The sequence below is a fragment of the Mastigoproctus giganteus genome, chromosome 7 (genome assembly GCF_048544385.1).
Source record: "Mastigoproctus giganteus isolate SK-2022 chromosome 7, ASM4854438v1, whole genome shotgun sequence".
Classification (NCBI taxonomy): Eukaryota; Metazoa; Arthropoda; class Arachnida; order Uropygi; family Thelyphonidae; genus Mastigoproctus; species Mastigoproctus giganteus.
Genome location: NC_143581.1, coordinates 189,395,013 through 189,410,163, shown reverse-complemented (window position 1 = coordinate 189,410,163; position 15,151 = coordinate 189,395,013). Strand labels below are relative to the sequence as shown.

The window sequence follows — 15,151 nt, the reverse complement described above, 5'->3', positions numbered from 1 at the left end:
AATTGGGGTCACATTTGCACATCTCCAGTCTATGGGTACCTCCCCTGAGTCCAAGGAAGCTCTCATAATTATGGCTAAGGGTTTGCTTACTTCCTTTGCTGCCTCCTTTAATATAACTGGATAGATCCTATTCACCCCAGGTGCCTTTCTTGTGTTTATTTTCAACAATTTCTCCTCCACTTTACTCTCAGTTATTACAAGATTATCTAGGTTATTGCTAGAGTTGAATACACCTCTGGCATTCCCCTCACTGAATAACTCCTCATGTGTGAATGTCGATGCAAAATATTCATTTAGTTTGTTAGCTACCTGAGCAGGATCATCAACAGTTGAACCATCGATATCAAGTGGACCAATCTGATTCATCCCCTTCCTTCTAGAGTTTATATAAGTAAAGAACTCTTTGCTGTTTTTCTTTGCATCCTTTGCCAAAGATTTCTCGTAATCTTCCTTCGCCTGCCTAACCTCCTTTGTAACTTGGTTACAGATCAACTTATATCTATCATAGGCTTCTGTGTCACATGTTAATTTATATGTATCCCATGCATTTTTCTTCTCTGCCATATATCTCATTAGTTCATCTGACATCCATTTAGGCTTAAACCTTGAACAATATTTCTTAGTTGGTATGTAAAGCCTAGTAGCTTCCAAGATAAGTTCTTTGAATGCTTCCCATTTTGAATTTGCTGTTGGTAACATCATCAGTTGGTCCCACTGTATAGAATTTAAATACTGTCTCAGACCATCATAGTCGCCTTTATGAAAGCAAAAACCCTTCCCTTTACCCCTGATGGTAGTTACATCTTTGTGTAAATTCCACTTCAGCACACTGTGATCACTGCCACCTAGTGGTTCCTTTATCTGCAGATTCTTAATGCATGAAGAATCACTACTGATAATCAAATCAAGAGTATTACTTCCTCTAGTTGCCTCCCGAACATGCTGATGTAGAAAACAATCATCCAATAAATCAATATCTGGGAAATTAAAATCCCCCATTATAAGACTCTCTGATTTACTGGCCCACTCTATTTCCCTGTACAGTTTCTTATTATACTCATCAGAGTCATTAGGCCTATAGCACACTCCTACTCTCAATTTTGATCTCCCAATGCTTATGTCACACCAAACTGACTCGACACTGCACTGTCCAGCGATGTCGACTGGCTTCACCTCCTTGGATTTTGTGTTTCTTAACTAATAGCATAACCCCTCCTCCCTTCCTATCCTGTCTATCCTTTCTGTACACATTGTACTCCCCAAATTCCAGTTCTGCATTCCTTATATCTGTGTGACACCATGTCTCTGATATCCCAACAATATCTGCCTTTGATGCTTTGAGCAATACCTCAAATTCATCAAATTTATTTACCAAACTCCTAGCATTGGTGTACACGCAAGTATACATGCACCTGTTCCTATTCTTAGCTACCCTAACACAACCCATGTGTTTACTTGTACCGCAATGACTCCTAGTAGTCTCTGAAATATCCTGCATCTTGTTTTCCAGGCTTCTGCTCATTCCAATAGAAGCAGTGCAAGAATCACTTTCACCTCTGCCAGTGGCTAATGTTAATCTATTAGTCCTTGTATCCCCCCAAGCTAGCAGTTTTCCGACCCACCTAACACTGCCTCGATAGCATCAGCAAATATTCTTGCACCCTTTCTGTTTAAGTGTATCTCATCCGTGTAGAAGCAGCAGTCTCTCCTGTTAACAAGTACAGACCAGGCTGAAAAAAATTCTACACCTTGAGCCTTGCACAATCTTTCCAGGGTCGAATTGATCGACAAGGCTCTCATCATATACTCCCTCCTATCATGTGAGACACTTTCAAATTCAACCCTAATTCACGGCTATTTTTCAACAGTGACTTGTACTTGTTAAGTAATCCTGCCGGTCTCCTCTCTTAATATCATTAGTGCCAACGTGTACAACTATATCACCTTTCGTGCCCTTAAAAGATGATATCCACTCTACAACCTCATCAGCCTTTGCCACTGGCAAACATACCCTGGTCCTGTTCCACCTATCCTTTTTACAAAGCATGTTCCCCGTTTCCCTGACAATAGAGTCACCAACAACTACTAGTTCCTGTGGGACCAGCGCATTCTGCCTTGGGGGTTGCAGCTGCGTTGCGTGATGACCAAGTGCGAGCTCTGGCGTTGATTTGGGCAGCTGAGAGCTTGATGGGCCCCTCAATTTAGAACCTTCGAGGGCATCCACCCTGTCCTTCAAGTTCTCATATAGACCCATAACAACGCTGAGTTGTCGCCTGATTTCGTTACACTCCTTGCATCGCGCACACACACACACACACACAAAGACAGCCCGTATGGCAATATCATGTCCCGTACCCAATTGCTCCACAATCATCATATAAGCAGTGCATTTTAAAAGGCTGTGATTCAGAGGGCAATTGCCCCCCTCAGTTCTCCCCTGAGCCACAGCACTCCCATTAGCTTGAGCCTTTTGCTTTGCTGCTCTCTTCTGAGTCATGATTTCGATTTAATTCCAATTTCGGTACAAAATTATAACCCTAAACTTGTATCCCAACACAGTTATAACGCTATATATATTTTTCAGTATCAAGTATTATCTACGAGTTCCGTTTATATAACTTCTGTATCAAGTTATGTAATAATTAATTATATTACGTTTGTATCTAAGTCGTTATATGTATTTATTTAAAAGTACAATTTAATTGACAACGAAGTTTAACAAAATTAATAGATTTTACTGATTAATTGACAATATTATATTATATATTGTACTATACTAAGCTTAAGCTATCTAGTTCGGGATATAACGTTGTGTCGTATAACAATGGCGGCAAGTTACGAACGGTAAATCTACGGACACTTAAGTATTAATTAACTTCCAAATCTCGCTGTCTCAATTCACAATAAACTAAGGATCCTCACTAGGTCTATAAGCTACTTATAGAAAACAATTTGATGTAACAATTGGTCAATAAAGTGGCTAAATATGGCTAAAAACCTCTCGTTCAGCGGAGCTGCAACTTTGTAACACTTGGATTTGATACCCTTACCGATACTTTTATTATAGTGAAGTTATGAACTCTTCTTGCCATGGTAGCTCTAAATAGTATATAAAAAAAATGTGTTATTTATTTAAGTAAAATAAACTAGTTCAGATTCAGTTTTAAGCTTGTCAGTAGTTTGACATCGATTTGAAATGCTTTGGATCACTTCACTAATTAACATACCCCTAAAGAAAAAAGAAATGTAGAGAGATTAAAAACTGTTAAGTGTAGGTTATTGATATGGCCAAAAAAATCTTGCCTTCTGAAGTTATACATTTTGAAAATAATGCCTTAACTAGTTCATGCAAGTCTGTGCAGTGTGTAATGATGCACCCCCTATTTTAAACCATATGCAAGTAATTATCCTACTGTATCTTAAGTATTAAAGCACAGAAAATTTCTTAGCACATTTAAGTAAAAGTATGGTACTAAAATCATATTAGTACCACTAATATACTTATGTACATTAGTAGTACTAATACACTGTTCTAAGTGAAAATTTGGAATTGAGGCCATGTACATGAGGCCATTTTCAGTTTGTATTTTCTAATTGTTGCAATTCTTTTATGTAGAGCTCTTAGCTATATCAGGTCTATCTGGCATCAAACCACTACATGGGTTATAAAAAAATAAAAATTATAAAAAACTATAATTATAAAAAAAATATTATTTTTTTATAAAAAAATAAGTTATAAAAATAAGTATTTTTTTCCAACATACTGATGCAGTAATTAGCTCTATGAAGCACAAGTGCACAAATAAGAATTGGATCCAGTAAGGTTCAAAACCATTTATTTAAATTTAATGTATTGCAGTTTTACATATAGATATCAAAATTAGAAAAAATTAATGAATTTGCTTCTGATATATATATTTTATAAGAGTTAAAGAGCATTAACACATTTGGGAATAGAAGAGTACTCTTGTGGACTGCACAGTGGAGGGGTGTGTGAAACCTGCATGCTCCACTTATACAGCCCTGAGCTGTGCTTATTAGCAGAGGATTTTCATAGATTTTTTGTATCAAATTATAACAGATACATATATGCAACTGAGTAAAATGAAAAATACAGTTCTAATTTTGAATCAGATCTGTGTACAGAGAACTTCAAAAGCTCACAATCTCATCAACACATAAAGTAACTCTGGTTTCTTCATCTCATCAACTTTGAAGTATTAGCAACTTTCAAGAATTGCCTCCAGCAGCCAAGACCTGAATGCAGTTCTTGAGTGACATAACCTTAAGTGAAGTGATATTTCAGAGAGATCTCCCTGTATTTATGGTAATTATGCATAAAACTGATGAATGATGAATAGATTAAATTGCTTCCTGTGAAATATTTTGCTTTTTGAAACCTTGAAGCCAAAACGACATACATTAACTGACATTTTTCTACTGATTAAAATTTTTGGGCAACTGATAGTGGTGAGTTGATTTTTGGAGTTGTAGAAGGCTTTTGAAAAGTTCCATGTGATATGCAAAAGGTTTAAAAAAAAATACAGTGCTCGGGTACATGTAGCACTGCATATCAGTTTGTTTTGCATCACTTCAATTTTAACATAATAAAACTGGTTATCACTATGCTAACAAAAAAAGGGGGCCTTGAAATGTAAACTGGCCAGGCTTTAACAATGTGCAGAGCAGTAAAAACCATAAACTGATGACAGAAGTCAACAGTTTATGGTTTTCCTGTCTTTTTGTATCATGAAATATTTCTGTATTTCTGGCTAACTTCTGTGAAGGAATTGTTTGAACTATCACCTCTATAATAAAAACATCCCTCTCTCTTAATGCAACGACTTACTCAGAAGTTAATGGCATTACTGCATAACCTTGCATGCACTCGATGTGTGTTGCTACCTGTCATTACACTCTTGAGCTACAAATCACGTATTTTGTCAGTATATGCAATTATATGGGTTCATCGACTTTAAAAGCACCCTGTATGAGTTTTAATACTGGGCCAGGCAGTTGGAAAGGTCTATCAGCTAATTTAATTTGATCTTTGGGATGCTTGTATAAATAGAAAGTTGGTAGTTATTGATATCCCATATGGAAATATCATTAGACTAAGGCTGTCCGGCCACTATCCTTTCAGCATCCTCCTATACAGTTCCCACTTAAAGATATTTCCTCATCCTTGCTCTGTTAAACTACATGAAAAGATTTAAAGAATTTTATTTGATTTTTCAGGTGGATTTTGGTTTTGCTAAAAAGTTACAGCATGGTCGCAAGACATGGACATTTTGTGGTACTCCTGAATATGTAGCCCCAGAAGTAATTTTAAATCGCGGCCATGATATTTCTGCAGATTATTGGTCATTAGGTGTACTGATGTTTGAGTTGCTCACTGGAACGTAAGTTTTCTTCCATTGTATTTATTGTTGTTAAAAAAAAAAAAAAAAAACCCTGCCCCAACAACCTCCTTTTGTATTTCTTTTACAGATGAAATTAGCAAGTGTTGAAGTTCTTAGGTATATATTGCATAATTCAACAAAGAACATAAAAACACACACTGAAAACTATAAATAAAACTACACAGAGAGCTTTGTGGTACCACAAGACAGCATTTTTTTTTTTTTTTTTTTTTGTAAAGTCACCCTTATTATCGGTTGAGAAGACCACAAATCTGAATCAATATCTCAAATGTTGTGCCAATTGCTGTTTTGGCACTGCTGCCAAAACAGCAGTTGGCACAGAATAAGCTTATTGTGCAAAATCAATAAGGAGTGTGCCATATTAAATCCCAGGTACAGTGGCACCTTGGTTTGCGAGCATAATTCGTTCCGGAAACGTGCTTGTAATCCAAAGCACTCGTATATCAAAGCGAATTTCCCCATAAGAAATAATGGAAACTCAATTGATTTGTTCCAAAACTCAAAAATATTCATGTAAAAATGATTAGTACAAAATACATATATACCTTTTTATATTTTTATTATTTAAATTTAACATACATAAAGTAATTGAATTTATTAATTATTGGGTAGGAACGACTTTGCTTGTCACTAACGGAATCACTGCTATCTGTTGACTGTTTTTCTTTTTGTGTGACTTTAACAAGGAACCTATCCAATGACACTTGCTTTTGCCTCCTTTTGAGGATTTCACGGAAATATGACATTGCATTGTCGTTAAACAGATTCATTGCCCACACTGCCACAGCCTTACTCGGGTGGTGCTTTTCTACAAAATTTTGCACTGTTTCTCACATTTTACACTCTCATTTGAAGAGAGGGATGTCTCCGTATTTTTCTCCTCCTCCTCAGACGAGATCTCCATAACCTCTTGCGGTTGCTCGCAATGCAGATCCATCAGTTCGTCGGTGGTAAACTCCTGGCCATGTTCCTCCACCAGCTCTTGAATGTTGTCCTCATTCACCTCCAGTCCCATGGTCTTCCCCAAGGACACAATTTCATCGACAACTTGCAGCTCCTGTTCATGAGCAAACCCCTTGACGCAATCAGACCACAGTTTTCTCCAAGCAGAATCGAGGGTTCTCTTGGTGACCCCATCCCAGGCTTTATCGATGATCTTGAGGCAGTTTACGATGTAGAAATGATTTTTCCAAAACTCGGAGGGTACGGTTAGTTCCTTCGGTCACCTCGAAGCATCGCTGAAATAGTGCCTTGGTGTAAAGCTTTTTAAAGTTTGAAATGACCTGCTGATCCATGGACTGGAGTAATGGAGTAGTGTTGGGAGGAAGGAACTTGACCTTAATGAACTCGAATTCTTCCAGTAAGTCATCCTCAAGGTTTGGAGGATGAGCAGCAGCATTATCCATAACCAGCAAGACTTTCAGTGGCAGTTTTTTCCTAAAAGGTACTTCTTCACTGCAGGACTGAAGACCTCGTTAATCCACTCAACGAACAAGATACGAGTGACCTAAGCCTTGCTGTTGGACCTTTACATAACGTTTAACTGGCTCTTCTGCACCTTTCATTTCTTGAAGGCTCGTGGATTCTCAGAATGATACACGAGCAGGGGGTTGACTTTGAAGTCACCGCTTGCATTAGCACACAGCAAGAGGGTGAGACGGTCTTTCATGGGCTTGTGACCGAGCATTGCATTCTCTGTTGTAATGTAGGTCCTCCTTGGCATCTTTTTCCAAAAAAGTCCTGTCTCATCGCAATTAAAAACTTGCTGCGGCAGGTAACACTTGGAAACCATGAGCTTCTGGAACTCGGCAGCGAATGCCTCAGCTGCCTTAGTGTCCGAACTCGCAGCCTCTCCGTGCCTCAGAACACTATGGATGCCATTTCTCCTCTTAAAGTTATCAAACCATCCCCTGCTCACCTTGAAGCCTTCGTTTTCTGTAGACGTACCTGGCAGTTTACTTACGAGGTCAGCGTACATGGCCTTTGCTTTCTCACAGATCGAGTTCTTGGTCACAGTATCACCTGCTAGTTGCTTCTCGTTTATCCACACCAAAAGCAACTTTTCTACATCTTCCAGAATACATGGCCATTGCTTTGATACTCTCATGACTCCTTTTGCTACATCTAGCCCCCTTAGTTCTTCTTTCTTCTTTAATACTGTGCAAATCGTTGACGTAGACTTCTTGTAAAATCTTGCGATGGCAGCCACTTGCATACCTTGTTCGTCTTTCCTGATTATTTCCTTCTTAACTTCCACCGTAATCATCTCCTTCTTCTTACTTCCTTCCTTTTCAACCCTTTTCTTCATTGGAGCCATTGTCTTAGTACAGTTAATAAAGAACAGTCACTACATTTGGACACAAAATAAAAAAATGCTTTACGAACACACATGTGGTCACAACGCTAGCACGAATGTTGACTATACGAATGAGGTATGCCAACTGAGACTGAGCATGTGAGACGATTACCCACAATCCCAAGCGGCTTATGATCACGTGACGCTTAGCAGACAAAGCGTATAGGTAATACGTACTCGTATTGCAAGACCCCACTCATTTATCAAGTTAAAATTTATTAAAAATTTTTGCTCATCTTGCAAAACACTCGCAGACCAAGTTACTCGCAATCCAAGGTACCACTTTATTTGTATCACTGTCTTCAATACTACACGCATTCAAAAATACACGAACCTTTGTATTAAGACAGTCACAGACAGAAGAGATGTGAATAAATGCAAATAGGCATGAAAAAAACTGATGTGGTGTGATGATGTGTTGACTCATTGAGTATAAAGACTGCACAGGCTGTTCAACTTCAGTAATCTGAAACCAGAATGGGGAAAATGTATGATCAGTCAGACTTTGAAATAGGTCTTATTGTGGGTGAATGTTAAATAGGAACCACGATTCAAGAAATGAAAAACATAAGTACTTTCTCAAAAGCATCCATCTCAAAGGATTTTAATGACTGGAAAGCAAGTGGTGGTTCTTCCACATCTCAAAGGCATAAATGTGGCAGAAAAACAATACTTCAAGAGCAAACTGTCCTCCTCGGAGGAGGATTGTATAAAAAAATAAGACATCCATTGTGCAGCAAACAAAATCCGAATTCAGCCAAGTCCAGAACTCCCTATTTCAACCTGTAAATGCACAGGGAATTGAAGAAATTTACTATTGGTGGTCACCTGCCTATTCGGAAGCCACTTTTTTCAGAGAAAAACAGAAAAATCCACTTGAAGTGTTGCCGAGAACATCTTAATTGGACATAGTGTACAGTGTTATTTATAATGCAACTCTACATCAAGCAATGTGATGAATACAAACTCTGTAAAGGCCAGATTAATATAGGTTAGTGAGTGTTTGTGTAGTGTTGTTTTCACACAAAAACCAAAGGTTTTTGTCCAGCACCAGGAGGAGGAGGGCTGGGCAGTGGGGAGTCTGAAGCACTGGTAGAGCAAACACTGTGGCAGCCAAGGCTAGCACTGGTAGTCTTGGCTACCTCGGGGAGAGCCCAGTAAAAAAAAAAAAAAAGAAAAAAAAGTGAAATAGTTGGCAGTGGGGTAACTCACCAGGTGAAGACGGTGTTAAATTCCCCACCCCCATCCTGGGTGCCACCCAGGATGGGGGTGGGGAAGTGAGAACAACTAACCCAGGTGGTAGGAGTCAAATCATAGGGATAGGGACCCCAATGTTTGAACATCTGTCTGGTGCTCTGTCCCACACTGGCCAAGTCCTACTGACCAATGTCTGCACCATGCCAGCTAAGTAGCCACAGCATGGTGTTTGCTTGGATGAGCAGAGAGCCATAAATGCCCCATGTGTCCATCATCAAAATCAGGGGGGAATAAGAGTGACACGCAATTTAATAGCTCAATCCTCACTTGCACTCTGCTTCCATTCTAGTTTTTAAGCTTTTTTCTTACATTAGCATTTGTAGAGGCACATGATGCAAGAAAGCAAGCTTATACAGCATTAGCCAAGGAAAAAAGAAAAAAAAAAAAAAAAAAACCCTTCCCATATCACTGATCCATTCGTTCCAAATGGGGCATCTCCGTAGCCAGGTGGGCAGGAGCGGCAGTGCGTAGCACACACTTCTTGATTAGACTGGGGTTTGAGCCCGTGACCACCAAATACAGAGGATGCAGAAAGGTCAGGGAATGACCAGGGGAAATGCATATCCCCGGAGCAATATGGCCTTAGTTGCTAATGCTCCTAAAAACCAAACAACAACATCATTCCAAACGTTTGTCTAGTTCTGCCTTGAATTTATTTAAGCTATCAACTTCCACAACAACAGATGGAAGTTTGTTCCAGCAATCAACTACCCACTGGCTAAAGACAAACTTCTACACATCTATTCTACAACTGTCTTTCCTCAGTTTGAATCTGTGGCCCCTCAGTTTTGTAATCTGAGCAAGAGGAAGAATCCCAATCAGCATTGAGACTGCTCAATCAGATTGCCTTGCCTAGTCTCCAGAAGCTGCAATTTACAGAACTTAAGCCTTTCTTCGTAAGATGACCCCTTTGTTCCCTTCACCAGTCTTGTTGCCCTTCTCTGTACTCGTTCTAGCAACTCTACATCCTTCCTAAAATGAGGCTTCCAGACCTGTACGCAGTACTCAAGATGTGGCCTGACCATTGCCTTATACAAAGAGATAATCATCTCCTTATCCCTGCTCACAAAATTCCTGTATATCATTGATAATACCCCATGACTTACTCTGGCAGCCTGTCTGCACTGCTCAGAAAACTTCATATCTGACTGCACAGTTACCCCCAGGTCTCTTTCATTCTCCACTACCCTGAGTGTAACACCACCCAGTTGGTACATTTTTCTGGGGTTACTGCTACCCATATGTAGTACTTTGACAAATGCAATGTTAAACTTCAGTTGATACTTCTCAGCCCAATTGCCTAATTTTTCCAGATCCTGTTGCAGCAGCATACTGTCATTACTGTTATTAACAACCCTGCCAACCTTTGTATCATCTGCAAACTTTGACATTAAGCTTGATATATCTTCATCAATATCATTGATAAATATACAAATCAACAATGGGCCCAACACTGAACCCTGAGGGACACCACTAATAACATTAGTCCACATAGAGCTGTATCCATTGATTACCACTCTTTGCCTTCTCCCACTCAACCATCCTTATATACATTGTAGCAACTTGCCCTTAATGCCATACTGCTCCAATTTGTACAGTAGTCTTCCATGTGCAACAGTATCAAAAGCTTTCCTGAAATCCAGGTATATGATATCAGAATTATTTTTTGCATGCAGTTCATTTGTGACCACATCATAGTATCCCATCAAATTGGTCAGACAAGACTTCCCCTTGACAAACCCATCCTGTGTCTGAATTATTACTGCTGCCTTGTCTAGATGGTCCTGCAATACTTCTTTAACCAGTGACTACTTTTATTTTCCGTGGAACAGAAGTCAAACTAACTGGTCTGTAATTACTTGTAATTACCTTCGATCCTGCTTTGTGAATTGGAGATACATTTGCATCTCCAGTCCGTGGGGACTTTCCTTGAGTCCAAGGATGCTCTCATAATTATGGCTAAGGGTTTGCGTACTTCCTTTGCCACCTCCTTTAATATAACTGGATAGATCACATCCACCCCGGGTGCCTTTTTTATGTTTATCTTCAAAAATTTCTCTTCCACTTTGCTCTCAGTTATTACAAAATCATTTAACTCCCTGTTAGAGTTTGATAAACATCTGGCCCTCTCCGCCTTGAATAACTCCTCATGTGTGTAGATGCAAAATACTCATTTAGTTCAGCAGCTATCTGAGAATGATCATCAACAGTCAAACCATCAATATGTGAAGTGGACCAATCTGATTCATCTCCTTCCTTCTAGACTTTATATAACTAAAGAAGTCTTTGTTGTTTTTTTTTTTTGCATCCTTTGCCAAAGATTTTTCATAGTCTGCCTTCGCTTGCCTAACCTCCTTTGTGACGTGATTACAGACTAGTTTGTATCTACCATAGGCCGTGTCACCTGCTAATTTATATGCATCCCAAGCATTTTTCTTCTCTGCCACAAGCCTCAGTTCATCTGACATCCATTTAGGCCTAAATCTTGAACAGTATTTCTTAGTTGGTATGAAAAGACTAGTAGCTTCAAAGATTAATTCCCTGAAGGCCTTTTTAGAATTTGCTGTTGGTAACTTCATCAGTTGTTCCCACTGTATAGAACCTAAAAAATCTGTGAGACCACTGTAGTCACCTTTACAAAAGCAAAAACCCTTCCCTTTACCCCTGATGGTAGTTACATCGTTGAGTAAATCCCACATCAGTACACAGTGATCACTGCCTCCTAGTTGTTCCTTTTTGTGTAAATTTTAATGCAGGAATAATCACTGCTGATAATCAGATCAAGCGTGTTACTCCCTCTTGTTGCCTCTCTAACTTGCTGCTGTAGAAAACAATCATCCAATAAATCCATAAAAAGCCTTGCTAGTGTGTGAGTGGCCAACCACAAGTTCTAGTCTATATCTGGGCAGTTAAAATCCCCCATTATAAGACACTCTGATTTACTGGCCCACTCTATTTCTCTGTATAATTGTTCATTGTACTCATCAGAGTCATTAGGCCTATAACAAACTCCTACCCTCATTTTTGCTTTCCCAGTGCTTATGTCACACCAAACTGACTCAACATTGCACTGTCCATCTATGCCAACTGGATGCACTTCCTTAGATTTTATGTGTTTCTTAACTAACAGCATGACCCCTTCTCCCTTCCTATCCTGTCTATCCTTTCTGTACACATTTTACTCCCCAAATTCCAATTTTGCATCCCTTATATCTGAGTGACACGATGTCTCTGATATCCCAACAATATGTGCCTTCAATGTCTTAACCAGCATTTCAAATTCATCAAATTTATTTACTATGCTCCTAGCATTGGTGTTCATGCAAGTATACATGCACCTGTTCTTACTCTTAGTTACTCTAACAGAGCCCATGTATTTATTTGATTCATGACTCCCAGCAGTTCCTGAAATCCCCAGCAACTTGCTTTCCGTGCTGCTGCTCATTCCAATAGAAGCAGCCGCAAGATTTTTTAAATTTATTTTTTATTTTTTTGTTAAATTATGTGTTTTTTTTTTTTTTTTAACCCCATACATCCATCCTCTCTCACACCCTGGGCAGGGGTTACAATGGAGTGTAATGTAATTTAGGATAGAATACTTTAAAGTTAACTGAAATAAAATAATAAAAAATATAAAAACAGCTAAGAATAAGGGTTAGTACTAATAGAACTTACTAAGAATTATAATTTGTGTTGTTCCTCATGCACATCCATGCTTCTATTCATTCTTTTATGCATTCGCTTCAGTTATCTTATTCCATTCTCTCTGCACTGGATCCCCAGGCCCCACAACTTACTATTACTGTTCAGTTGGGGTGCAGTCCTGGCTGCATGTCTTGCATGCCAGGGAAGTGTGCAGTGGGTACATTGGTGATATTAGTAACTAAATACATTTGTGTTATGTATATTTTAAGAATATATATTTAACTAGTGTGTTTCCATACTCTCAATTACATTCATACCTTCATTCACTCCCTTTAACCAAATTTTTCATTCACTCTCTTTTGCTTTCATGCTGGGTTATTCTCTTTCACCATAACTTCACATTCTTTGTCTTTCATCACAATTTCGTTTACACTCTATCACATTCATTCAATGCCCAGCACATTTACTCAATTCTTTTGTATTCATTCATCCTTCTTCATCCTTCTACAATCCCTTTCAACAAGTTTACTAATTAATTATTATTCAGTTGAGTTGCTTCCCTGGCTGCCTGTGCATCTCCCTTCCCTTTATGTTTACTCTCTAAGCGAGTGTGGAGCCCCCCCCAGGTCCCTACCCATGGCAGGGAAACTCTGGGGAGGGGTGGCCCAGTCATCAATTCGGTTTATGTCAAAAAGTCTGGGTATCTTTCGGGGTGCTGTTACAGCTACCCTGTCAGATTTAAATGTCATCATCTGGGCGTGGTGGGAAACGTGGGCATTTTGGCTATGGATTGTTGCTTGGCTGTAAGGCCTGTCTCTGCATGTTTCTTCTGATTTCAAATACTTGTTGGGTAAAATTAGTAAATGCCTTATATGTATTTTCATGTATAATAAATTGATATTCCTGTCCATTTGGAAGGGGGCCAATTTCAGCTATTAATTTTGTTCTCTGGATTTCATAGATTGTAGATTCATAAAGAATGCGTGCCCAGTCTTTGCTTTTGCTATAGGTTCAGTTTGGGTCATCAGCAGCCCTAAGGAAGTTACTTTGTTTTGCCTCTAGGGAGCCGTCAAAATGCAAGTTGTAAAGAGTACAGGGGCGAACCACTTTGGTGGCTTTGGATTAACCATTACCACCTGTGGCAGAAACCTTTAGGTAACAGTACCTCTGGTTTCCTTCTCCTAATTTGATTGCCATTGCTGTAGAGTGGCTATTCTTTTTCTCTCAGCCTTAGTGTTATTGGCTGTGTCAAGGGCTATCCCCAGAAATTCTGTGGGAATGCCCTTCCTGAGTCTATAATATAAGCCTCTTTTGGCTATTTCCAGATAAAGTAGGGGAGCGCGAGCCAGCACCTGCAGTGTGGTGTGCTCACTGTGCAACTTGCCCTGGTGATTGTGAGAAGTATTGTTCACTGAATTGCCTCTAATTTGTTCCTGTTTCTGACTATGGCCGTGCAGGTAAATCATGACCAGCTCCATAGTTGATGACAGGATCTTGATCGGACATAAGGTATGTTCGTGTCAGATGGCACCTGGGATTTCTCCCATCTCCGTGTGTGTTTTGCTGTGTCAAGGACAATAGGCTGTCAAGCCAGAGACTTGAAAGTGTGTGGGCCATGTCTGTGCAGTGTGATATATTGTGCCCATTGTTTGTCCGGCTTATTAGCTGCCACGCCCCTAGTGGGGCCTGACATTGCCCATACCTTGCCACATGGAGGCTAGCCGGGTGTATCCAGTATCACAACAAATTGCTCTGGCAGGTCCTGCCACCTAGTTTCCTGGGATTTCAGTGGCTAGGACCTAAAAAAATAAAAAAAAAATTTACGCGTTTGACATTAATGCTTAATGGGATTGCTGTTAGGAAATCGCTGGTTGGAGTTGAATGCTAAAGAGATGTGTTAAAGGCCTAATAGGTTGGGCAAAATTTTGATATTATTAAATTTAGACGTGTGAGGCTAGATGAAAGATAATACTGTTGGTTGTCTTAGAGATTTACATGAAACCTGTAGAATTTAGACATTGATTAGAATTTGGCGGCATTGTTAAGAGGTGTACTCAGTCGGTTTAGTGAGGGGGGAGACTGAAGACTGGGGGGAAAAAACAGATAGAAGAATAGGGATGATAGAGTAGGCATCCCCAAAGAGGTCAGTGGAGAGGAGCCCCACCAGGCAAAGTATGGGGGTAGGCAGGGAGGAGAGGAGACAGAGACCTGTCTCCTCACTCCCCTGCCTGGGGATGGGTTTTTAAAGGGAACCAGGTTAGGTACCCAGTTCAGATTGCCAATGGCGTGTTGGCAGCAAAGCCGCAGAATGTCTTCATCGGTGTCATGTCCAAGCAGTGTCAAATCCGGTATGAAGGTCAAGCTGCCCATCCCGCTCCGGGGGTGGGATATGTTAGCTGTCAGTGGGGAACCTACCAGGCAAAAGGGTGGAAGAGACACACATTTACTTCATTCATAATCTGCATTCTCA

The 15,151-nt window shown here is 39.7% G+C and overlaps 1 protein-coding gene across 4 annotated transcripts in view; it reads left to right on the top strand.

Annotated features, from left to right (window-relative positions):
* The window catches only part of for (cGMP-dependent protein kinase for), a 353,560-nt gene that overhangs the window by 261,728 nt on the left and 76,681 nt on the right, over positions 1 to 15,151 (top strand). For all 4 annotated transcript variants that reach the window (XM_090378024.1, XM_090378025.1, XM_090378023.1 and 1 more), the window contains exon 14: positions 5,239 to 5,402. In XM_090378024.1, the coding sequence (XP_090234150.1) occupies positions 5,239 to 5,402 (164 nt within the window). The remainder of the gene's footprint in view (positions 1 to 5,238; positions 5,403 to 15,151) is intronic.